The sequence below is a fragment of the Zonotrichia albicollis genome, chromosome 1 (assembly GCF_047830755.1).
Source record: "Zonotrichia albicollis isolate bZonAlb1 chromosome 1, bZonAlb1.hap1, whole genome shotgun sequence".
Classification (NCBI taxonomy): Eukaryota; Metazoa; Chordata; class Aves; order Passeriformes; family Passerellidae; genus Zonotrichia; species Zonotrichia albicollis.
Genome location: NC_133819.1, coordinates 46,494,814 through 46,520,755, shown reverse-complemented (window position 1 = coordinate 46,520,755; position 25,942 = coordinate 46,494,814). Strand labels below are relative to the sequence as shown.

General features: G+C 36.6%; 1 protein-coding gene across 1 annotated transcript in view; it reads right to left on the bottom strand.

Moving 5' to 3' along the window:
- The window catches only part of BBS9 (Bardet-Biedl syndrome 9), a 295,956-nt gene that overhangs the window by 255,826 nt on the left and 14,188 nt on the right, over positions 1-25,942 (bottom strand). Inside the window, exons 7-10 of the mRNA XM_074540268.1 lie at positions 7,837-8,011; positions 4,068-4,152; positions 2,180-2,363; positions 828-957 (exon numbers count right to left, since the gene is read on the bottom strand). Coding sequence (XP_074396369.1) covers positions 828-957; positions 2,180-2,363; positions 4,068-4,152; positions 7,837-8,011 — 574 coding nt within the window. The remainder of the gene's footprint in view (positions 1-827; positions 958-2,179; positions 2,364-4,067; positions 4,153-7,836; positions 8,012-25,942) is intronic.

Sequence of the window (25,942 nt, the reverse complement as noted above, 5' to 3'; positions counted from 1 at the left end):
GTATGTTGGCCCAGCAGCCACCAGCCTGCTGAGGATCAGATCTATGTGACAAGGACACTCCTGCTGCATCCCCTATGGTCATAGGCACTGGGGAACCAGCACCCAGCCCAGCTCTGGGGGAACAGGACAGGCATACATTGAATTGTATAAAAACACTGGCTGAACCTTTCTGTGGTTTGCTCATCTCAGCAACAGTCCCAGCACAAGTTATAAACACATCCTACATTCTCTTCACTCAATCCCCCACCCAACCACTTTTTCCTTGATCTGTCTCATGATTCTTTTAGGGGGAGTTTTGGTCTGGTGCAGTGCAGCCCTCCGCAATTTAAACATTCTTTTATTTCCATAATTTAACACTGGATTTTAATAATCTGTTCTAACAAATGATCTCTGGAATGCATATGCTCTTAAATGCTTAATGAAGAACAGATTTTCAGTGAGGTTCTCTATTTTCCTGTCTCAGGGAAGGACCTTGCCAGATTGCACAACCACACTTTTCATTCTTTTCAGAAAGAAGCTACTGGACTGGAGCTATGTGACTCCAGGTTCAAACTTCACTCAAAAAAAAAAACAGGAAACCTAAAGCACAATAGAGCAATTCTCAGTATTGCTCTAGCATACATAAAGCATCATAAGGTTACCCCAGTACACGCACTCATTAATAAAATTAACATCTTACAAAACAAAGGAAAAAAACTTACAATTTTCCTTTTAAAAGTTACCTTGTTTGTTACATACCTCAGAACCTTTTGTTAGGATCTAGACACAGATTAATCAAGAACCAGAGATTAATTTAAGTAGGAAGTAAACTTTAACAAGCCACTTACTGAAAATTTGCTACTTTCACTGATACAGGAATGCAGGGAAGTTGACTGGCCCATTTCAATGTAATATCTTGATAAACATTCAATATTTTATTGTGGTTTGCAATTAAAGTGTTTATTGTTCCTTCTCGCACTGTTCAAAGACAAAAAAACAATTTTAGGATGAAAGATTTTTCAAAAGAAAGTACTTTTCTTTATAGTTATGCTTTCTTTTATTTTTAATCCATTAGTTGTTATAAATTAATTTATCATAAAGCATCAAAAATTAGGAAAGTTACATTGACATAAACAAGGACATATGTGATTAATTATGGATACCAATTTCAATTGCATATTTCACAATACACACCACAACTTTCTAAGGTTCTGGTCAGCCATGTTTGGTAATTTAAAACATGACAAAGACTCATAAGGCCATGTTGACATGCCAGGATAGATATGATAAAATACACATTGATTAAATATCTGCTACTTACACTATTCACTAATTCTTTAACTTGTGAATACCAATTAAATGTGTATGCATTTATAGGGTTTATTTATAGTATAATTCAAATCAGAAAGTACAAAATGTGAAGATTGCTAAGATCAAATTTCTTCAGATTAAAATTATATTTCAAGTTCGAAGAGACATACTGTCAAAAATTTATCAGATAGTTTTTGAAACATTAAAAGAGAATAGGTATTAACAGTCTGTAATTTGAACCAAGTATCTAAACAAGTTGTTTCCACCAATGTAATAACAATAAACTTTGATATTTTTAAGAATCTGTAAATATCAGATTACAAATCAAAAGGTCCTCAAACAGAAGGTGTTTAAACACTAGTTAAATCTTCCAAAGACTGTCATTCTTCCATGTTTGTTGCTCTGATAGCTGAGCACCAGACACATATCTTCATTTGGTGATAAGAAAATATTTAAATTCTAAAAATTATGTCACTTCACAAAAAGTAACATTTGAAAATAAACCTGCCTCATTCAAAAAGAGAGCTCCAAATTGTATGATTTACAGATCATAGACTCGCAGAATCACAGAATGGCTTGGGTTATAACAGACTTTAAAGATCATCCAGTCCCAGCTCCCACTAATGGGGGGGGCACCTCCCACTAGACCAAGGCTTATCCAAACTGGCTTTCGACAGTGCCAGCATTGGGGCAACCTGTTCCAGCGTCACAACACCCTCAAGAATTTCTTCCTAATATCTAACCTAAATGCCATGGGCAGGGACACCTTCCACTAGACCAGGCTGCACAGTGCCCCAGTCTGCTTATTCAGAAAAATATATTTATTCCGTGGTTAAAAAAAAATATTTAAAAAGTAACCAAACTAAAGTTACATTTTCCTTTTACAAACCTGAACAGTAAGGAATGAAGCAACTGGGACTGTAGTCAAGCTTCTTCATGAATCGTATTTGCCCATTATCCTTTAGGCAAAAGAAGTTTCTCTCACCAAGCACAAAAACAGAAGAAGCCCCCTGATTAAATGAGACAACACGTATATCCAGTGCTTGCTCTCCGATGTTTAAAACCCAATCCACCTTCAAAAGAAAAAGCATGCTTCAAAAATCATATAACAACTGCATATTAAAGACAAAGGCTCAGAACTAAGCAAATTACGTATCATTAACATAGATAGAAAAGCAAAATCAAAGCCATTCTCTGGATAAGAATTATCCTCTTATTCTGAGGGCAGTCAGTAACTTTCCTTAATGTGATTCAAGCAGGAAAAACATCTTAATAGTCATGAATTGTTTGCTATGCAAACAGTTAAGTACGTTTAGAATTAAAAATACACATCTCATTCAAAATGGAAATGCTCCATACTTTAACGAATGAATCCAAGAATAGATGTTTAGAATAACTTTCATCTGCCTCTGTACATGTCCTTGGTTATTAAAGGACAAGGATAAAGAGCAAAAGGTGACAACAGATTCTACCAATATATGTAAATAGAAAACTAGATAAATGTTTTAGGTGTGTAAACCAATATTTATGTTTGCAGTCACTCATGTACATCCTTTAATCTGGAGAAATGCTGCTGTATGCCATAGTTTGTTTCCTTCTCCAACTATGTACATTGATGTAATAAACAACTACTTAGAAATCCTGCCTCACTTGTCTTTAAACAATACTACTGCTTATTGACACATTTCATTGGTTTGTTTCTTCAGCTCCTCTGAGAAATTTCAACTAAACACACATGCAAAAAATGCTTTTGACTTTTGCCAAGTTGGTTAAACAGAAATTTAGAATTTTGAAGTAAAAGAATATCAAAGTTCAAGTGTCAGCACTTCCTATATAATACTATATATAGTATTAATTATATTGCTTAAAGAGCATAGAATGTGTCAGCAAATATCCTAGCATATCTGATATATGAAACTGGAAGTGCCAGCTTAAAAGTTTAAGGGAAAAGCCCAGCTTATTAAGTTTGTTTCCAAGCATGCTTCATGTTTTGGATTTCAAAAAACTTTCATTTGCAGCCTATCTGATGAAGTCTCCAGGTTTTTAATTTATAAATTGCCTTCTCCTACTTCTATATGTAGGATTCAGCCTAGGTGTATTTGAAAAATTCTACAATTAGGAAGGAAGATGCTCTCCCAATATTTTACTGTTGTACCTGAAATATGATGACTCTAGCATTTTATATATGCAGTATATTTAGAAGACAAGCAACTCTACTGCAGGACCACAGAGAATTAAATTCTCTTCCTCTCAAGAAGAGGCAGCTCAAATATTAAACAAATTAGTGACAGGGACCTCCAAAAGACTACTGAATCCACAGGTTCTTGACGGGAAGAGTTCAGGACATTATTTATGGAAACATTTCACTGAGAACTTTAAGTACAAAGGATTCCCCAAGGAGAATGAGATTAATTTTCTACAACACAAAGTCACAATCAGACTTCATTTAAAAACATGAGCAATAATTCAGGTGTACCTATTTATCTATTTTACTACAGTGTAGGTTCTGCATTACAAATTGCCCTGGAAATAGTTATTTTCACTGCAGTTGTTTTTCTTTTCTTCATTAGAACAACAGCAAGTTTTAAGGCCCAGCCTAAAACAACTGAGGCCCAAAGAAACCTTAATAGAAATCTACTGGAGTCTTTCCATTGCCTTTAGCAGCACTTGGATGAGGTCCTTTGTCAGTAGACAATGTTTCCATTCACTACCTAGTCTCAGCCATTTCAATATGTGTGCAGTGTCCATACAGGGGATGTAAAATAAACGGGTTTTACCGCAAGCCTTTTTCCAGAACTGAGTTTTCGCTCTTCTGTGTCATGTCTCTCATCAGCATCTGTCGCAAATGCCAGCACTTGGTATCTGTTACAGGCAGTTAAAAATATTTTTTTAGAATTGTATCTTTGTAGTTACCTTCTACATTAAGTAAAAAATAAAATATTATCATGAGTACACATACACAGTAAAATCACAGCCTAAGAGGATGGTTAGAAAGCCTACTGCAACAAGCCTACTGTCAGCAGGGATGTTAAGACTAGCATCAGTGTAGGATAGCAGTTAAATGTAAAGGTAGAATTAAAACAAGCATTTCTATTCAGATTTTATGTGGAGTTAAAATAAATTCAACTGTCTAAATATTAGTATATAGAAGTACAGACCACAAAGATAGAAGAAACAAATTATCAAATGATAAAATAGGAATTCTAATAAAAAAATTACTTCTTCTTGCTCTTATTAAGCTTTCAAAAAACTTCTAAACCACTCAGAAATACAAACTGCTTTATCTAATAATGAAACTTACAAGCAGCTCCATTAAGTAAACTAAAGTGGCTCCAATCTAAGAGACCACAGTAAACTGAAATGAGTAGGTGGCACATTTAGCAAAAGTTGAAAGTTTTGGGGAGGTTTTATTATTTTAACTGCCAACAAACCATGCTAAGAAAACTTGGCAATGAAGACATTTGAACAAACACCAACTGCCATAAAAGCTCTTCACATCTATCTGTCCTCTTTACAACTATGTAAAGTTGTGTGTTCAAACTGCGTCCTCACTGATTCTTCTGCAACTGTTTCCTGCATTTGTGCTGGTATCCTAACGCACTGATCTACCCCATTTCCTCTGTATGCTCATAGATAATCTGTGGAATACTGAAGGTTTCTACGTAAGTGAAATAGAATAAGACCCCAGTTAAACTGATCCAAAAAGTCATGGAGTACCATCACCTCTGAAGCTTAAAGCAACACAACTCTGAATGTTCCAATTCAATCTAAAATAGTTCATATTTTTCTTCATTGTCAAAGTTGGAGATTTAAAATTATGACAACAATATTCTTCGTATTCCATGAATGTATTGTGGGGCAGCAAAAGGACAAGGTGTAATGGTCATATATTAAAGCACAAGAATTTCCACCTCAACATGAGGAAAAACTTCTTTACATTGAGGGAGGAGGCAGAGGCTGACTGGGGAGTCATGGAGTCTCCCCCTCTGGAGACAGTCACAGCCTAACTGGATATTCCTGTGTCACCTGCTCAAGGTGACCCTGTCTTGGCAGGGGACTTGCACTAGATGATCTCCAGAGGTCCCTTCCAACCCTAACTATCCACTGATTCTCTGCTTCCTACTGAAGGATTTTAGTCTCTAAAATTGTTTTACTTGCAAAGGTAAACTGTGTACTTGGAGTAAAAAAATCTAATTGTTTAAGGTGAACTATTTAATAATACTGAGAAAGCTGCTTTTAGTACAACTAGAATGTCTTTAACTGCCCTCTGTAAGAAAGAATTTACTTTCCTTTGTCAGTTTAACACATTTATAAGAGAAGTTGCAGATTCACAGAATCACTGAATAAATTGAGTAAAGGAGCCAGAAGGATCCTGACCTAACAAAATTTTCTCTTCACCATATTTCACTGATAGTTTTGGAAAGGACAATAACATTTAAATAACTAATCAGAGACCTAAAACAGAGGTTTCAAATCAAGCTCACATCAAACAGCAATACATACTGATATTTAGATACCAGCTACCTGCATATAGTCTGTAATGAAAAAAAACTCAAGCCACAGATTACCAACACAAACTTTCAATTCAGCTATCACATCAAGCATATAAGAGGCATTTTGCTTATAGATCTTGAAAGAATTCAGGACCAACACAGCAAAAATTGCTATCAAATGAGGCAATTGGTCTGTAAGATCTATAAGAAAATGGGTAATTTGAAGTTTGGCAACTTGTTCTGCTAAAAGCACTAGATGGAATTGCTGTATTTTTTATTCAATACAATAAAAATAACCTCTTCTCTCCTTAGTATATCTATTTCCTTCACTTTAAAAGGATTACTTAACTCTGTTCTAATGTCCTAATATTTCAGACACACACTAGAGATTAGTTCCATTAGTGTCTTAACATTTGACATTAAAGACCAATAACCAAGTGAAAAATTCCTTTACAACTATATCCCTACAGTAAGGATGGCACACTTTTGATTTAATAACAGACTGACTAATAATTGTAGCCACATCTTTTGTAAAGGTCAAGAATCTGAACATAGTTTAAACATGTGAGATGTTCATTTTAAAGGAAAAAATGTTTCTTTATTCCTTGACAGCATTAATAGATTATATTACAATTTTATTCTAATATTGTATTAGAATTTAAATTCTTAGGAAAATTATTAATTGTTTATTAAATTACTTTTACTTGCAGCATGTATGTCTTGTCCAGTTTTAAGACAACAATACATGATATCTATAATCTGATTAATCTTAAGCAGTAAAATAAAAAGAATATTCCTTGAGAACCACAGGTGACAAAACAGGGTAGTGTGACAAAGCACTGTGTTTAACCAACATTCTCTGGATTAGATTCCCATGGCATTATTTATAAAAAGGGGCATTCTTATTTTCTTCAAAATGTATGATTACCTCTGAAAAAATTCCTTAAGGTACTTGCCCATTCCTTCAGCCTCATGAGATTCCTCTGAATGGCCACCCTATCCAACCTTTTTGTATGAGCCACTTCCAAAAATTTGACATTGTCCTTGAATTTCAGGACATGCATTGTCCCTCTATCCAGGATGATGATGTTAAGGAAATACTGGTTTCAGTATCATCATCACCCATCTTTGCCTGCTGGTTAGAACTGTGAACAACTATTGTTCTTACAGAGCAGACTGACAGCTCTGACACTTTTTCATCCATTTTAGGGGGTGTGGATTTTTGTCATCACAGGTAGTAGCTCTGCCTCAAACAACACCCCACCCCAACTTACTGCTAGGGATAGAGGTTCTATAACCCTAACATTAGTCCTCTGTGAGAACAAGGGTCTGCAATGGGGAAACATCTTGTTTGAGAAAGGCTTCACAGCTGACATCCACCACAACGTCCCACTGCTCAAGCATCCATCTGATTCTAAACAGATGGATATTTGATAAACTCTCAACGTGATGGTTGCATCAGAGAGCCCCATGGACTCAAGCTGCTCCTCCACAGTAAACACAAATGCTCCCTTGCCTGTCCACTAAAATCTTTCACATTCTCTTTCTTATTATCTATTAGATTTGTGTCTGGTTGGCCTTATAATACACAGACCCTCTGCTTGGAGGAAGTGGAAATGTCTTGTACAGTCCTCACTTTCCATATTGTTCTATTTTTCTAAATATTGAACCCATAAACTTAATATGGTCACAAGCTAAAACAGCTCACAACAGTTTCATCCATGTTCCAGTGCGGAAAGCACAGACTAGGCTGAACTGAAGCAAGGACAAAAACCTGGCACTTGGGAGCAACAGAGCCTTGATAAACTAGTAGACTTACTACCTTTATAAAAACAAAATAGGACCATAAAGTCCTCAGGACTCACAGCACACTTTCTTCTATGACTGTACTGAGACAGTCATCACTCAGCAGCATATAACATCTTTCCTGCAACTACTTGCTTTTGGATACTCCAGCAAAGGCATTAAAAATTAAACAAGATTACTTCCAATGTGTTTTCCTAGTAAATGATACCACCAAAGTACACTATAATTACTGAATATAAACACTTACTTGTAACTCTCAACCTGCTGACAAGAAGAGACTGTAATGAAAGAGTCTGTGCGAGAGCTGTAAGCCAAAGGACCAGGCAGAAGAAAACCAGGTAAAAAGCGGCCAAAAGCGTAACTTTCTTGTTCAAACAACATGAGCATCCCATCCATGGACTGTATGCAGATCAAGTCTCGACCTAAGGGAAGCAACAGAAAGAAATACAAAGGAAACAAAGCAATGTTATTTGTGTCATTTTCATTCTAAAACCGTGAGTAAATTAAAATTGTACTCATAAGTAATCCTAACAAAAATAAATTTTAATTTATGGCAGTGTTTACTATGAGGAAAAACACTAAATATTCCAACCTCTATAAAAGCTTACTTTCTAAAATAAACAAACTAGATTGTGAAGGGGAATAACATTCAGAATGCATTTTTTAAAAAGCAGCAAGACACTTTATTTCAAAACAAAATTCCTAAGGATATAACTATTATAATTTCTGTTTAAAGAAATGTTTCAATATTCCCAAAACACTAAATTATTCTGGTTCCTAAATGCTTCCATACCTTACAAGCAGTCATAACAACTGTGGTTTAAATTAACCAATTCTATTTCAAGTCCACTTAAGCAACATAACAGTAAGACCCACAAATATGTATTATTGTGAAAATAATGCAAAATTGTAATATCTTCCATGTTTTACATTCACATTTTCTGTCCTTAAGGAAAGAAAAAACAAAAAAAAGTCCAACTCTGTATTACCAGCAAGCCTAAAAAACATCAAATAAAAAAATTGCAGCTTGAAGTAAATTACTTCAAGCCTCATGCATTATTCAGCAGCTATAAGACATGACATAAGACATGGCTTGTCATGCCTCAAGTACACCAATCTAAATTCAAAGTCTCACTGGGAAGATTTCTTAGATCAAAAGCTGATTATGCACTTCATATGCAAGGGTAACAACTCGTACAAACAGTATTTTTTAGGCATTCAAAGAGACCTATACCATTAGGACTAACTCTTTCTGAAGCTGATAGATGCATCTCTCCTGAATTCATAGATTAGCTCTTACCTTGCAAACACTACATGAAATATTCAAATGTCTATTGTCTATTCAAATGTAATTCCAAATGTCTATTCACCTCAATTAAAATACTCTATTTTGTCTAAGGAATGATTCTGTATGCATGAAAAACCCAAATAAATTGTCTGTTCTACAAGTTTCACCCTCAATCCTTTAATAAGTTTTCTAACAAAGGAAGGTGAAGCAAAACAAAAATAGACTAAAACTTCATTCTTACAGTTCCAAAAAGGTAACAAAAGTCAAAGAAATATTCAATATCTGAAATGTAACAAATGTACAGTGCAAAACATTGTTCATCTCCACTGTGATTCTTCACAGAAACTTTAACTACTTAAAAGTAAATAGCGTAAAAGGCCAGAAAGTATATTGTATTACTTGTCCTTGTGATTGAAATACACAGTAAAAATTTAGCTTAGGGTAAAAACAAAGAAGAAAAAAAAAAAGAAGGAAGATAAAGCAGCAGGGTCCTTCCTACTTTCTTAATCTCTTTTTCAGATTTTCCCATTGTCTAAAAATCCTTTTGTTCCAGATTTTGCATATAATTCATAACATATCATAAACCCTATTACATACAACAAACTCATAATAAGAAGGACATTTGAAAGTGCAATTCAGATTGCTCATTTGGTTGAGGCAAAGTTGAATCTTTCAGTCTCTAGTGAAAAGACAAGAGCAAGACAGACTCTTCTCTGTGTCATCCACTTACAGTACTAAAGTAAACAGTAACAAACTGCATCACATGAAATTCTATCTGAACATAGGTTGGAGGGGTTTTTTGTTGGTGGGGTGCTTTTGTTGTTTTTGTGTTGTTTTGGGTTTTTTGATTGTTGTGTTTTTTACTGTGAAGGTCATCAAACACTACAGCCCATTTTCAAAAAGGTTGTAAATTCTTCTCCCATAGACATACAGAAAATACAACAGAACACAATCCTGAGCAACTTCTAGCCAAATCTGCTCAGGAAGTGGGACTGGACTAGATGATATCAAAAGAAGAATCATTCAAATCAGACATTCAAAGAAGTCATTCTCTCTTTTATTCTGAACTACTCCAAGGCATCTACAGTAGATTTCTGTCCCTTCTATGCTGTGAAATTTCACAGGATTTAGTCCTATCACATGCTCCTGATCAGACAAGACTAGGAACCAGCAGAGAAAATTGAGCAGTTTTGTACTGGTATGCTATCAATGATAAAGATACCCAGCTTCTACCTCCCAACAGCTGCTGACATTATTATCACACTGCTGATGCAGTCTAGAAAGGGCATGAGTGAGCCAGCTGTATAAAATAATTATTAACCTATAAAAGTTCTCTTAGAAACTAGTATAAACACTGATATCTAGTAAAAGGTGCCAGCCCACTGGTTGTCATCACACTCTCTCAGATATGGTTATTTTGAAGTATAGTCACTGGCTACTACAAATAACTAGTGGCATTTTTGTTTGATGTGCAAGAAAACAGTTTTTCATAACACAGGTGTCTGACCACAGCCCTTCTCCCTCTGTTACCTCAAAATCACATTCAGCATCAGGCACACTGTAAACCCCCTCACCACTTTACAGCAGCCAACTGTTTGGTTCCACTTCCATCTTACACCTCTCTCAAGAATGCAGCCCTGTAAGTCTGGGTATAGAGAATTTTCAAATCCCCTTCCACAGTCTCCTATGAATTCTCCTTCCATCAGTAGTGTGCTACAAAGGAAATCTGCAGCTGTCCGATAGCTCTATTTCCTGAACTTTAACTGTCAATATCTAACTTCAGGGGAACTCCCTGGCGCCTGTAACCTGAAGACAAATCAATTACAGATAGTAGATTGAAATTTTTATTTTGAAGGGCACAGAGGTAGAACACACTTGTACTTTAGGGGTTTTAAGGCTGACTGCTTTTCATCTTTTCTTACATAGAAAGACAAAGTCAGGGGAAAAAAAAACAACAATGAAAAACGAAAACTAAATAAAACAATTTAAGTCACAGAAAAAAATAACAGTGTTATGTATGTTTAAATTTTTACCAAATTGCTATTACATTTTGAAAACTTCTAAGCATTTTTTATATAGACCAAAAGTAAAAGACATTAATTGCAAAGTGAATGCCCTTACTACTGCAGAAATCTTATTGATTTTTTAATATAATTAAATTTCAGGTACTCCTGGTTATACTGATACTAGTAAGAAAACTGTCTCTTAGACAACTGCTGACCAAAATCTAGAGTTTAAGCTTGTCTAAAATATACAATTAAGTTGTTAATTTCTACTCTTCTGATGAAAACTATAGCAGATACAATCTAGTAGTGATAATCTAGTAGACATTTTACAATTCAAATAACAGAAAAAAGTAAGTCATTACATATGTTGAGGCTGCTCAAGTAACAAACAGTAATAGCTTCTGTTCCTCTCTATATTATAAACATCAGTCTTCTTACCAATTCCTTAAGATCATGAAAGTGATGAAGTGAAGCACTACAGCATTTCCTGCAATATATATGAAGCTGCATGACATGTGAAACATGGAAGCATTCATCTTTAGTGTGCATAACCAAAATCACACACAAATATCGTTGTTAACATCTCTCCTGTGTACACAGTAGTGACACAATAGGATATGACATGACATAATATGACAAGTTCTTTAGAGCAATGATCTGCAAGCACACTGTAGTACTGAACTGTACTGTCTAAAGAAACAGAGGCACAAGACTGAATCAGCAATCACTCTTTTGGCTTTTAAAAGCACAGCAGCACTTATTATTAATATGTCCACCACTTTGTTCATCATAATTGTGTTGTTCCTACTGGCTAATTTCCAAATTTAGATTTTAACTAGCTTGTCCTAGTGCTTCAAACTCTAGTTATCCAAACTATTACATGTAAAGCACAATTTAAAAACATTAAATTGTGCATGAACTCTTATTTCCCACTTTTCATAGATCAACCTATTTCCTTCAGCCATTTGTTTTTAATGTGTGTGTAGTGAATGGAGTTGTTACACTTCACTTTGAGAAATGCAGTCCTCCAAACACTCAACCAGAAATGCCCATTTCAAAAAGCTTATTGCAGCCAGTTGGCCTTGCCAGTGACACATTTTGAAGTGAAAATATAAACCACAGTGTTTTCTGCACATCAGATGGTACCACTTAGTGTACTCTACATAGTTTCAGCAGCTTGCATCTCAACAGGAATGTCCCTTAGTCAGAGAGTGCTACTTTTAAGCACAAGACTAGCTACTGTTGTTTTGTAGTTTTATTATCAAAAATATATTCCAATTATGAATATATTTACATCACACTTTTAAGCCACGATGTATTTTAGAGCTAATGCAAAGACAAAACGAGAGGCAGGTGGTAGTTCTTTGAAATAAGCTTCTAATTAAAGCTATTTTGGGGCTCAAGTTTTTTTGCATGTTAATGATTTCCTGTACTCTGAGCTTCCCCTCTGGCAGCAAATCATTTTCATCGAATGTACATTATGTAATCACAGGGCCTGAGCACCACATGAAATCAGGCAATGAAAACTGTAGTGGGATAAATTGGAAATCAGAAAAATTACAAATGAAAAATTAAAACTGTAGATAAAACAATTTAAGTCACAGAAAAAAATAACAATGTTATGTATGTTTAAATTACATAAAATGACAGAGTTTAGGAAGATGTCAGCAGAGAAAGCTTTAACTGTCTTCAATGGTAATCAAATGCCTCACTAAAAAAGCCTCGTGTGGAAGGAGGCATCTGTGGGAATCCATAAAGTTAGAGGGTTTTTAGGAAATGGTTAAAAAAGAGTATTTAGGCAGTTTTTGCTTCCCTTCACACAGGTGAAACCAGCAATCATGCCTGTCATCATTTCCTGCAAACTTTTGCTTCATTAGGTGTACCCCAATAAGTAAAAACTGACAATAGTCCCGCATACATATCTCAAAAATTGGCCACATTTTTAAATGAATAGTGTTCATCACATTTTTTAATTCTGAGTCAAACAGAAAGGGGGAAATGTGGGAATCCATAAAGTTAGAGGGTTTTTAGGAAATGGTTAAAAAAGAGTATTTAGGCCTCAAGATGTGGCCCGAAGTTCTGCTACAGCAGAAAAGTTTCCCAAGCAAGCAGAAAAGTTTCCCAAGCAGTAGACGTGACAAATAACAATAAGACTCTGTAGATTTGGCTTTAGGATGGCAACAAGTTTATTTAATGTATATCTTTAGAAGGTTACTGTGAATAGAGCTCTGTTCTTTGTCTTTTATGAACCAGTCTTTGTTTTAACTATTCTTACGTATGTTTTATAAGATTGGATGGAAAGCTTGTCAATATGTCTTGTTTTAGTGTGATTGGTTGAAATCTAAACTAAGATAGTTTTATGTCATTCCGTTTTACCCCACCTTCGAAGACATTTTCCTTTAGGCCAGCATGCTGTTAACATCTAACAATGTTCTAAAACTAATGTACTAATAAACAAAAAAAAGCTAGTCTGAATTTGTCCAGTGTAGTCCATATTTAAACTTTTACTGCAACAAGTGAGTTCCTCTCTTAAAACGTGAGTTCCTGAAACCATTAGATCTATAGCTACCCTAATACTCATCAGCATCAATGAAATAAAATTAAAATATAAACTGGCATTTACAAGACACTCAGGAGCCTCAAATCCCTTTAATGATACATGAGAAATGCTTTCCTCATATGACAAAAAAGTGACCAGTGAAGTGATGCACATAAACTACATTCTCACAGACAGGAAGACAAGTTCCTGTCTGACTTGAAACAAATAAGTGGCTTTCATTTTCCTTCCTCATTGAAATTTGCCCCTGATATTTCTCACAGCATAGAGAACACAGACTTCTCCAGTTCAAACCCATTTTGGAAAACTTGCTGCTGAGTGTAGCTCCTTTAGTAAAGCAGATCTGGGGCAACTGTGAGAAAAGAACTTCAGGGATCAGGTCTGGCAAATAGAAACACCATTTGAAAATAACTTGAACAGTTCTTCAAATAATGTATGCTGAGTAAAAGGCAAGTCTTACATTACCTCCCTAACCCAGTGCACAAAGCACGTGTCAGTGTACATTCAAAAAGAACTCTGAATTTACCAGCTTGGAGGTCTGGTGGCTGCTCCTTGCATAACTACAGAAAGGCTCAAAGTTCAGGGCTTCAGCTGTGGCCATTCATCCTAGGCCAGAGGATCTGACTGCCAGTACCCTGAACACAAGCAAAGACAAAAACTGCCCTGCATCGCTCTGTGCTAATGCAAGTACCCCTCCCAACCCATGCACAAAGTGTACACACGTTCCAGATGACACTGACTGGGTGCTTTTCTGCTGGAATTGAAAAATCACTCCAGTGGGAAGGAAATAAAAAATAGAGTAGTGGATAGGAAGAGAAGGCTTTCAAGAGAAACTAAGTGTTTAACGAAAACATGTATGTCCTTTCCTTTTAAGGAAAACATGTAAGTCCTTTTTCTACTGATGTTAGCTTGAATTATTTCTTAAACCATTCTGGATATTAAAGCATTGCAGTAAAACATATTCATAAGTCCCAACATATTCATAAGTCCCAGAAGCTCTCTCTGTAACAGCCCTCTCTGTAAGGAGCCTTCCTGGTCAAGTCATAGTAAAGCATGGAGTCAGAGCTGCCACAAGAAAAAAAATGTCATTGCTTCTCTCACCTGTCATACTGAATTCCAATCTCTTGTAGATTTCTGCCTGCCATAAAACATAAGGAGGATTTCAGATGGAAAGAGACTCTTGAACTATTGAAGTATCTCCAAAGGCCAATCAGCCCTCACTCGCACTGTTAATCCCTTAGAGACTTGTGATATTCTCCTTTGTTCTTGATTCAAGTCTTGCCACAGAAGATGACATAGTTAAATTATGTTACTTGGGAATTATGCCTTTAAATGTCATCTTAACCTAAGACGGTGGAAGAACCCTTAGGAAAAACACTAGGATGGATAAAAGGAGTAGGATAGACCAGCATGCAGTACAAAGATCCCAAAGTATCATAGCTGCAACATCCAACATACTAAAATGCCTACTGAAAGAAACATAGTATTTGGCACTGTGTATGCATGACAGGTAAAGTCTCTTTCTCTAAACAGACTGTAGTACAAAAATTTATCACAACCTCCATATTAAGAATAATTTTTTCTACAAATAAAAGTGAATGTTTCCACCTAGTTCAAGAAATACCCTCAGTAAAAATGTTCAAGCAGCTGTGAAAGTGGTGTCACTCAAATGTGTTCTTTTTTTCAATGCAGAAGGTTAATTATATATAGCATAAATAGAGGAGGTCCTGAAAATGGCTGTATGCCTGGATATAGCCTGAATAATGATGATTCATGAAGAGATGGTAAAATTCTTGTCCTTAAATTCTGCTTGTTGCCCTAACTTGTTCAGTAACTACTTTTCAGGCCCTAGCAGCTGCAGAAATCTTCTTCTAAGAGCCTTGCATTCATACAGGCATTACAACACTGGCATACACTTTTTCTAAAGCAAGCAGAAGAAATTCCACTCTGTGAATTTTCTGCTCTCATCTAAAGTTCTACACCTATCATACATTATATAAACATTACAGAACAACTCTACTGAACTAGCAAATCTCCCACAAACAAGTATTGTCACCAGCTGCCCTTCAAAATCAATAACACTTGACTGAATAGTTCAGGCACATGGATGTTTATAGTGAATCATAAATCAACAGCAGACCTTTCACTGAGTTAAGCTGAAGCTGAATGCATGTCCTATTTTTCAATATTTTTGATACTTTCAAAAGTCATCAGTAAGACCTTAAGTCACCATCATCAAATAAATCTATCAAGTTTAAAATTCCATTTAAAACAGACCTGAAAATTTTGTTCTCAGAAAGCAATGAGACAGAACTACACGATCCCACTGTTAAAACCCAGTGAAATTCCCTATCTTTTCTCCTACTTCTCCTTTTATAGTCTCCTTAGACTAAGAAGCTTCATGATGGCTAAGCACTTCCCAAACTACTTTGTTGCACGAAGCTCTGTCTCAGGGAGGATGATGAGTGAGTTGAGAGCTTATGGGTTAGGATTAAAGGACAAACTATTAAGGGTGACACTGATGTGGGTGATTGCTACAGGCTGCCTGAGGGGGAGGAGGAGAAAGCAGATGAGGTCTTATATAGACAGCTGAAAGTAGCTTCATAGTAACAAGTCCTGGCTGTCATGGAGGAGGACTTCAACCACCTGGACATCTATGGAGGAACCACAAGTAAGGCATAAACAACCCAGGAGATTCTTGGAAAGCACTGACAATAACTTTCTGGCACTGGTGGTGAAGGAGCCTACTAGGAAAGGTGTGCTGCTGGACTTTACTAACAAACACAGAATGTATAGTTAGCGATGTGAAGGTTGGGAGCAGCCTTGGCTACAGTGACCGTGAGATCATTAGTGTCCTGTGAGGAAGAAGGAGGTCAGTGAGTAGGATCACAACACTGGACTTCAGGAGAGCTAACTTTGGCCTCTTCAGGGACCTTCTTGAAGAATCCCAGGGGAACATGCCCTAGAGGGACAAGGGGTCCAAGACAGCTTGTCCAAGCAGTTCTGTGAAGAAGGACCTGGGGGAAACAAGCAAGATGTCCATGAGCCAGCAGTGTGCCCTTATGGCCAAAAATGCTGATGGTATCCTGGGATGCATCAGGAAGAGCATTGGCAGCAGCCTGAGGGAGGTGATCCTGCCCCTCTACCCAGCCCTCGTGAGGCCACATCTGGAATGCTGTGTCCAACTCGGGGATCCCCAGTACAAGAGAGACATGGAGCTTCTGCAGCAGGTCCAGGGGACAGCAACAAGGATGATTATGGGATGAGGTCATCTCTCCTATGAGGACAGGCTGAGGGAGCTGAGCCTGTTTAGTTTCAGGCAGATGACTGAGAGGAGCCCTCATCAACATATATAATAAATATCTGAAGGGAGAGTGTCAAGAGGATGGACCGAGACTCTTCCCAGCAGTGTCAAGCAATAGGATGAGAGGCAATGGGCAGAAACTGATGTACACAGGAAGTTCCACCTGAGCATGAGGCAAAACTTCTTTACTGTAAGGCTGTGGCTAAGCACTGGACTATTCTGCCCAGAGGGACTGTGAAGTCTCCCTCCCTGGAAATATTTAAAAGCCATCTGGAAACAAAGCCAACTAACATGCTGTAAGGACAAGCAGGGTTTGTGAACTAGATGACCTCCAGGGGTATCTTCCAACTTTACGCCTTCGATGTGATGATTTACTAATTTTTTGAGCTAAAGAATTGTTAATGATATGTACTGAAGAATGATCTCCTGAATAACTGCATTCACATCCAAAGAACTCATTGAGAATATTTATAACCAAGTCAGATGGTCAGAAGCTTACAACACAAAAGTGAGGGTTTAGCGTACAGAATATTAGATGAAAGTCCAACATATCTTCAAGAAGTTTTAAATATACCCTAAAAAATTAGAAATAAACAGCTTGACTTAATTTGCTAAAAAACACCAAGGAAACACAGCCACTTTTCACATTCAAGTCATTTGTCTATATATATCCTAGGCTAGTAACCAACATACAGAAAAGCTTAACTCTTACTTTGTGGTCAAATGACTCAGTGAATTACATGTCTATCAAAAAAAACACCATCCTACTAGTTTCCTTCTTGGCAATCTTAGAAAAGACATCACAGGAACAATTTGTTATCCTGTATTTTTAGACTGTTGGAAACATACTGAGAACATTCAAATGAGGAGTTGGCTGTAAAAGGGCTGATCACTGATGAGGGCCAGGCTGGGCATCAGTCAGTGGGTAGTGAGCAACTGTACTGTGCATTATTTGTTTTTCTTGGGTTTTATTTCTCTCTTCTTTTTATTACTATTATCATTCCTATCATACTTCATTTACAATTTTGAACTGTTCGTGTCTCAACCCACAGGTTCTACCTTTTTCTGATTCTCTTCCCCAGTCCACCAGGGTGAAGTGGGAGAAAGTGAGTGAGCAGTTGCGTGGTACTTAGGGACTAAGCTACCACAGTGATGTAGTAGAGCAATTTTTGATAGGAGTGATTTGCACCAAAATAAAATTAATATAAAGCATTATAGTTTGTACAAGATACATTTCAACCCTCCAGGAAAGCAAATAACAAGGGTTTGGTGACTCTCCAAATAAATTCCTATAGGTTGGAGACTTTTTTTGTAATGGAGTAATCATTGATGACCACTGGAAAAATAAACAAAAGCTACATACACACTCTTCTAAAAGACCCTCTGAGAAGACAAAATAGACTAAATAATTAGAAACTAAAACTTCATTCTTTTGGAGGAAAAATTATGGGGCAGCAAACAAATCTTATAGACAAATGCATTCACATGAAATGCTGGAACATTTAAATAAGAAAGTACATATGTAAATAATAAAACTGTACATAGGTTTGAAATAACAGAAAATTCATCATGCCAAATTATTTACCAGACAGGGTAATAACATATAGTGCATTTCTAAACTTTAGAGACAGCATTTCTAAACTGAAATAAAACATCTGATGTGATCTCAGACAATTGACTCACAGGAAACCAGAGAATGGCAGGCAATAGCACTAAGAAGAAGAGTCTGGAGATCAGAGTAGGACGATGAATTAAAATGAGTCAACAATATGTCATCAAAAGACAAAAGTCAGATTGGGCCATTATTAATATACATGTGCTATTAAAAACACATGAGGTAATTATTGTTTGCCTTTGCACTCACTGACTCTTGGCAGGAGCACTGCAGAAGCCACAACCCCGCATGTAAGATACAAAACATTTTATGCTACCCATGCACAGTAACTGCACACTTTTGGGTGCCATACCTCAACAAGGGAAATTAGACCAACTGTCACACAGAATTTACCTAAGTTTTGAAAAACAAGTATTTCACTTACATATACAACTGCTCTCAAAGTTATGTATTTCTGCAATTGATTTTACTTCACTTAAATTATAGTTCTTTTTTTAAACAAATTGCTGATTAGGAGATTTATCTAGGAATTCACAACTAAGGCAAAATTCTGGCCAACTGAAGGCAATGAGACCTTTTACTTCAGTTAGGCTGTGATCATTAGGCTACAATCATTACTGTTAAGAAGAGGGAATGGATGGTAAGAGATTCAGAGAACATTTTCCTTGATTATTTTTCCATTCACGTCTTCAATTTAGAGAAGGTCTAACTCAATTATTAATAGGGGAAAAAAAAAACAAAACAAAACACTAGCAGTTTTCCAAAGTTGAGTGAGAAACTATTTAGAAGTAGTCATCACCAAATCTATTTCATGAAAAAAATTCAAAGCCCAAACCTTTCAAAAAATCTGTCCTTATGCAGAAGTAATTTAAAAGGAAGGCAACAGTTAAATATCCTGCTCCTTTACAGAACTAGCCAATAAATCAAAGATTGAATTTATACTGCTCCAGTGTTTAAACAAAGTCATAAGAATCATTTAACCTTACAGCATAAAACTCAGCTGATAATTTTTTTTCTGACTAACACCTAATAAATTTATTCTTGCAGAATTGTAGAAAAGTTAAATACAGTCTACCCTCCTCACAAAGTTTCCTGTTACAAGGTTGCATGGCTTATGCATATGTTGTATTTCATTATTAAAAAAATTCCTCCATATAGCACCTTCTTTGTTGTAACACTCAAACATACTTTGCCTCTAGGCCAGTGCTAAAATAAAAGTAAAATGAATTCAAGGCCATTTGCTGAGAAAAAGATAGGTTCAAGGTATTTTCACACTTTTCTACTTGTAACATTTTCATGTCAAAGCTGTATTTTCTTTTTTCCTTCCCTTTGCTATTGTTTTATTATCTGCCTTTACTGGTAGAGTATCCATGAAACAACTTCAAATAAATCTGAACTACTCTGGAAGCTGAATTAAGGCATTAAGGTTTCAGATGAAAATGTACATTTCAAAGCCTGTGCTTACTAGGGGGATCCAATACTACATCATTTATCAATGCATTTGAAGAGTTATAGAAAACTGTGGTTAATTCCCCTATTATTTAACTATTAGATAATGCAAGTGTGTGGAATCACACAAAGCAATAACACTGCTTTTGCAGTTCAAAACCATTATCTGTAAGGAAATGCTATTCAAAAATAATTCAGCAGTTATTGAAGCAAAGTTATTAAACTATGATTTTTGCTTATCACTAAATAAAATCAGTATTCCATTCAAGAGCAACTCAATAGATTGTGTCCCCCACTGGTGAGCTATCAATATGCTGGGTTTTTACTTCTTAAGAAGATGAAAAAGTCTTTAAAATTGAAAAAAAAAAACTTTTTTTTTTTATTAAAAAGAAAACTAGAAGCATTCAGAGTGTTTTATACACCCACCTTAATGTACCACTTACACCCTGAAGAACAACCACAGAACTCAATCCTCACCTGGGAAAGGGCGTCCCCCCCCTAGAGCATGTGATCATTCACACACTTCCTAAGCACTTCAGAGAGCAGCTCAGGAAACATGCACTTCATTCACCAGGCCTCAAAGTAGAGAACTTTAATATTCACTCCTTATACACTGATGTTTGTTCTTATATGAGCTACCATCCTGCTCAGCATTCAGTCTAATGCACAACTGACCACAGGAAATTTATGTGATAATCTGTAAAGCTGCCTTAGTTTCAAGTAACAGTGGCTTTGTTTTTACTTTAAAGCCCTCCTCTACTCTTCACATTACTTCAGCAGAAATTTATTGCATATACTTTCCTCAAACATAAGTCACATCTGACTCAAGGCAAACAAGGCAAAGAATGAAATTGTGGCTTGATCTGCAAACTTTTCCAAAGAAGTAATAAGGGCACTTTTCTTCCCCTATAAAAAGCATAATACCATCATTTCTTATAAGCAGGGTCTGCACCAGTAAATCTCTTTTTAAGAACAGTCAGGCACAAGCAGTACATTGACTGTTTCTCAAGATGTAGAAGGACTTAGGCTAACAGTATAAAGTGACTAAGTCCTAAACCATCCAACAGAAAATGGTAAAGTAGGAGTTGGATTCATTTTCCAAACTGCTGTCTTCTTTCTCAGATTTCTCTACAGGCAGGAAAACATACCATGTCTAAATACCTTCAATATGGGCATGACAAAGTCAAGGCACAGGTCAGAGTATATTCTGTATCTTGTACATACAAAATTAAGGTAACTTCAGCACTAATTATCTAAACATCATGTTAGGAAAAGATGATAAAAATTAATTATTAAGTAATATTAATTTATTTGCACTGAGTAAAAAATTAGTTTTGCTTAATGCCCATTCCCTGCAAATCTTTTACTGTGCCAATATGTAAATTCATGAGATCTTAAGCAGGTAATAATTATCTCAACTAATCTCAGGGTGATTATGTATCTATAAGGAGTTTTAATATTTTTACAACAGTTTACTACTACTACTTCATACAACTAATGTCAGCAATGGTAAATTGATTAACCAAAATTTGACACAGGTAGAGCTGATCAAATTCATTATTTTAATTAAAATAACATGATTTTGGTGTAACCATAAAAAATAAAACATGGGAATGATACAAAATTATTACCAAATTATATCAATCACAAAATGTAACAATATTGTCTCGAAATCCAATCACTACCTAGCTACCAAAAAAACCCCTTCTCACTGTTTTTCAATTAACATTGTTTTAACTTTTTTAAGACTAAATAATATATGGAATATTGCTTAATAAGACTTGACCATATCTATTATATCAGATTTATGCCTTAGAAATTGAACTGGAGGAACACTGTATGATAAAGAAGAATAAGAAAATAAATTCTCAACTAAAACACTATATGCAGTTCACTTGCTTCACTCCATTCATACCTTTTAAAAATGGAAAAACATGCAACTTATTTATCAGAAGCTTTCAATCAGCAGTGACTTATTTATCAGAAGCTTTCAATCAGAAAAAAAAAAATCCATCACTTAGGGTTTACAAGCCAAGTACAACAATTATTTATGGGGACAAACTTCTAGAAAAGCATTCTGTTATAGGGCAAGGGGTAAAGGTTTTAATAAAAAAAATGTTGGTTTAGATTAGACATACGGAAGAACTTTTTTAACAAGGAGGGTGGTCAAGCACTGAAACAGGTTTGTCCACCACTAGAGTGGTGGATGCACCATCCCTGGAAATATTTAGAATCAGACTGCACAGGTCTCAGAGCAACCTGATCTAGTAGATGATGTCAATGCCCATTGTAGGGACCCACTATGCCAGGTTGCTCAGGGGAAACCCAGCCATCCAACCCAGCCTTGAAAAATCCCAGGGATGGGACACCTCTCTTCTTTTAGTATAAAACCATTCCCATCTGTCCCATCACTATTTGCCCTTGTAAAAAGTCACACTCCATTTTCTCTGTAAGCCCCTTTTAAATACTGTCAGGCCACAAGAAGCTCTCACAAGAGCCTTTCCTTCAGGCTGAAAAATCCCAGCTGTCTCAGCCTGTTTTTGGAGATGCTCCATCCCTCTGACTGTTGTTGTCTGGACCTGCCCTCTGGACCTGCCCCAACAGTTCCATGTCTTCTCTGTGATGAGGACTCCAGAACTGCAAGCAGCACTACAGGTGGGCTCTCGCAAGGGAGACAATCACCTCCCTCACCCTGACGCTCACACAGCTTTTCATGCAGACCAGAATACAATTGGCCTTCCAGGCTGTGAGTGCAAACTGTTGCCTCACTTCCAGCATTCCATCCATGAGAACACCCAAGTTCTTCTCATAGGGCTGTTCTCAATGAGTTCATCTTCCCATCAGTCTTCATTCATCTGGGATTGCCCAGACACAGGTGCAGCACTTCAACCTGTTGAACTTTGTCAGGTTCCCATGGGCCCACTTCTCAAGCTTGTCCTGCTGCCTCTGGATGGCATCCCATCCTTCAGGTGTGTCAATCACACCACACAGCTCGGTGTCATCTGCAAACTTGCTGAGGATGCACTCAGTCCCACTGCCTAGATCATTGATGAAGACATTAAAGAGCACTGCTCCCAAGACAGAAACACCACTTGTCAGCAGCCTCCACTTGGACATAGAGCCACTGACTACAACTCTCCTGCTGCATCCATCCAGCCAGTTCCTTATCCAACAAATAGCATATCCAGCAAATCCACATCTCTCCAGTCTGGAATTAAGGATGTCATGTGAGCCCATGTCAAACACCTTAGAGAAGCCTAGGTAGCTGATATCCATTCACTGTCCTTTGTCAACCATTGCAGTAACTCCATCATAGAAAGCCACCAGATTGGTCAGATATGATTTGGCCTTCATGAAGCCATGCCTTAACACTGCTTCCAGGATGATCTGCTCCATAATTTTACCAGGCACAGAGGAGAGGCTCACTAGTCTGACGTTCCCCAGATCTTCCTTTCTACTCTAATTATAAATAGGAGAGGTGTTTCCCTTTTTCCAGTTACCAGGGCTTTGCCTGACTGCTATGATTTTTCAAATGGAGTGACTTTGCAACAGCCTCAGGCAGTTCCCTCAGGACCTTGGGATGCATGCCATCAGGCCCCACAGACTTGTGGCTATTCATCAAGTAGTCCCAAACCTGCAGGAGGAATTTGGCTCTCCCAACTCCCACTAGATGTTCAGACACTTGAGAGATGTGAGAAATCTCACTGCCAGTGAAGACTGAGGCAAAAACTCATTGAATACCTCACTCTTCTCCATATCTGTTGTTACCAGTTCTCCTTTGTCATTTATTGGTCTCCTTAACCTTTCTTTTCTGACATTGCATACTCACAGAATAGCTTCTTGTTATTTTTCACATCCCTCACTAAGTCCTGTTCTATCAGTGCTTTGACACTCTTGATCCCATCCCTACACATGTGAATAATATCCCTGTACTCTCCCCAGGTCACCTCCCTTCTGTTTCCACTGGCTGCACATTTCTTTCTTTCTTCTCAGTTTGAGGACTAGATCCTTGCTCATCCATGCCGGTGTCTGCCCTACCTTGATTGATTTCTCTCACACTGGGATGGAGAGGTTTGTGCTCCACGTGATAGCTCTAGTCAGCTACTTTGTCCCTAAGGACAGATTCTCAGGCCATCTCATTCACCAACTCCTTAGATGTCTGGAACTTCACTCTTCCAAAGCTAGGGTCCTGACTTTGCTTCTTGCCAAGACCATGTTCCTTGAGATCACAAACCCAGCCAGGCTGGGGTTGCAACAGCCCAGGCTGCCTCCAAACTTAACCTCTCTAATGAGCTCATCATCTTAAACTATGAGCTTGAGCCAAATACCAGGTCATTGGTATTTGACTCATAAAGACTCAGAACACACTGCAGATGTGAAAACAGAAAATACTTTCCAAGATAATTTAAACTATCAGCAAACATCACTTCATATAATGACAGCTGAATTCTTAGCAGAGCAGCCTCTGGTGGTGTAATTGCATGATGCCATAATAGTACAACCTGACCTTATAAAACTTTTGTGATGAATGGGTTTATATAAAATAAAATTTTTGTAAAGCTGAGTACTCACCATAAGTAAGGGTAAAACATAAATCTTAAAGATATATGTTTTTTCACCTTCATTTTCATAATAAAAAAAAAGACAGCTTAAGATAGAGTACCCTCAAGGTCTTTAAATTTTATATCTGAAGTAACCATGAAGTTTACAATCTGTTCATTACTTAAGGGCTGTGACATTTTGTGGCTAGGTTAAGAGTTCACTTGGTTGAAAACCAGGGTTCAGCACTACTGACTCATGGTTTTATCATTAATCATACTTTCTAAAATGACCCATATGCTAGAATTGAAGCACTGGATGACAAACTCAACTTATAGCTCTAAGACCATGAGGAAGAGTTCAGAAATATGAAAAGGAGATATGCATTCTAAATAACAAAGGCAGTGTCTTGAAGTTAAGTTCAACTTTTCAAAGTCTAGGCTAACAATACTAGCTAAAAAACTTTTATATTTAAGTTTTTTAAATATAAAATCAATAGGTGATCTTTATATGCCCCTTCTTGATAGTTTCTTGCTTTCATTTTAGCACCAGTGTTCAGAGACAGCAAGGAACAAACATTTAGCAAAAGCAGCAAATAAATGTAAATATCTGCATTATAATCCTTTGCCACAGATTTAAAAGTTCCAAGTCACAACAAACTCTGCCTACACTATGCTTGACTTCCACATTTTCATCTTTGTAGGTGTTTTCCATTTACTATTTTTAAACATTTTCATTAGCCCTGTTGAGAATTCTAGCTAAACTTATAAGGGATTTCATAGTTTCATTTCTCACAGCCCTGAGCCTGTAACAGTTCTGCTGAAAGTAAGAATCAATTTCATCTCACCTTTTTGCTAACGTTCTACAACCACCAGAATACAGTGTTTCGATAAATAACACTCTTAGCTATAGAGGTTTTCAGAAAGTGCTTTTGTGCTTCCTACACCTCACTAAGTGTTGCAGTAAATACACCTGTAGAATCAGTTCGAGAATAAATGCAGTTTTAGAAATGCTGAGTGGTAAGTGTTGTAAGAGGACCATCTAGTGGTGACAACCACAATTCACACTCTGCTATTTTTAACAAAAATGTACAGTTAATCTATGCAAGCCACTAGACAACTTCTCAGTCTTTGGATTTTTTATTCTACAGCTTTAATAGTTTATTTAAGTTAGATTTCAGCTTTCTATGATGAGTATAAATGAGTTTGTTGTTTCTTCATCAGTTCCTGTTATGAGAACATCTGTCTCAATTCTTCCACATATGAAAGTTGCACATAGATCAAATCATTAATCTGAAGACACCAGCAAGAATGAAATTTAGAAATAAGGCTACAAAATAAGTTTCTTTACTTCACATCACTCTCCACAGAGAAACAACTAATAGATTTTTTCTTAATACAAGAGTCAAAAAAATGAACAGTTGAGAAGTGACAGTCGCACGTTTTATATTTTACATCTCCATCAGATTTCAGCCAAAGAGATGTGCTGTCAAATAGACCAAAATATTACAAGGGTCTAAGCTTGCTACAAACTAGCAGGGACAGAACAACAAAAACCTACACTAAGGAAAGCTGAATGAGAATACAATATACATC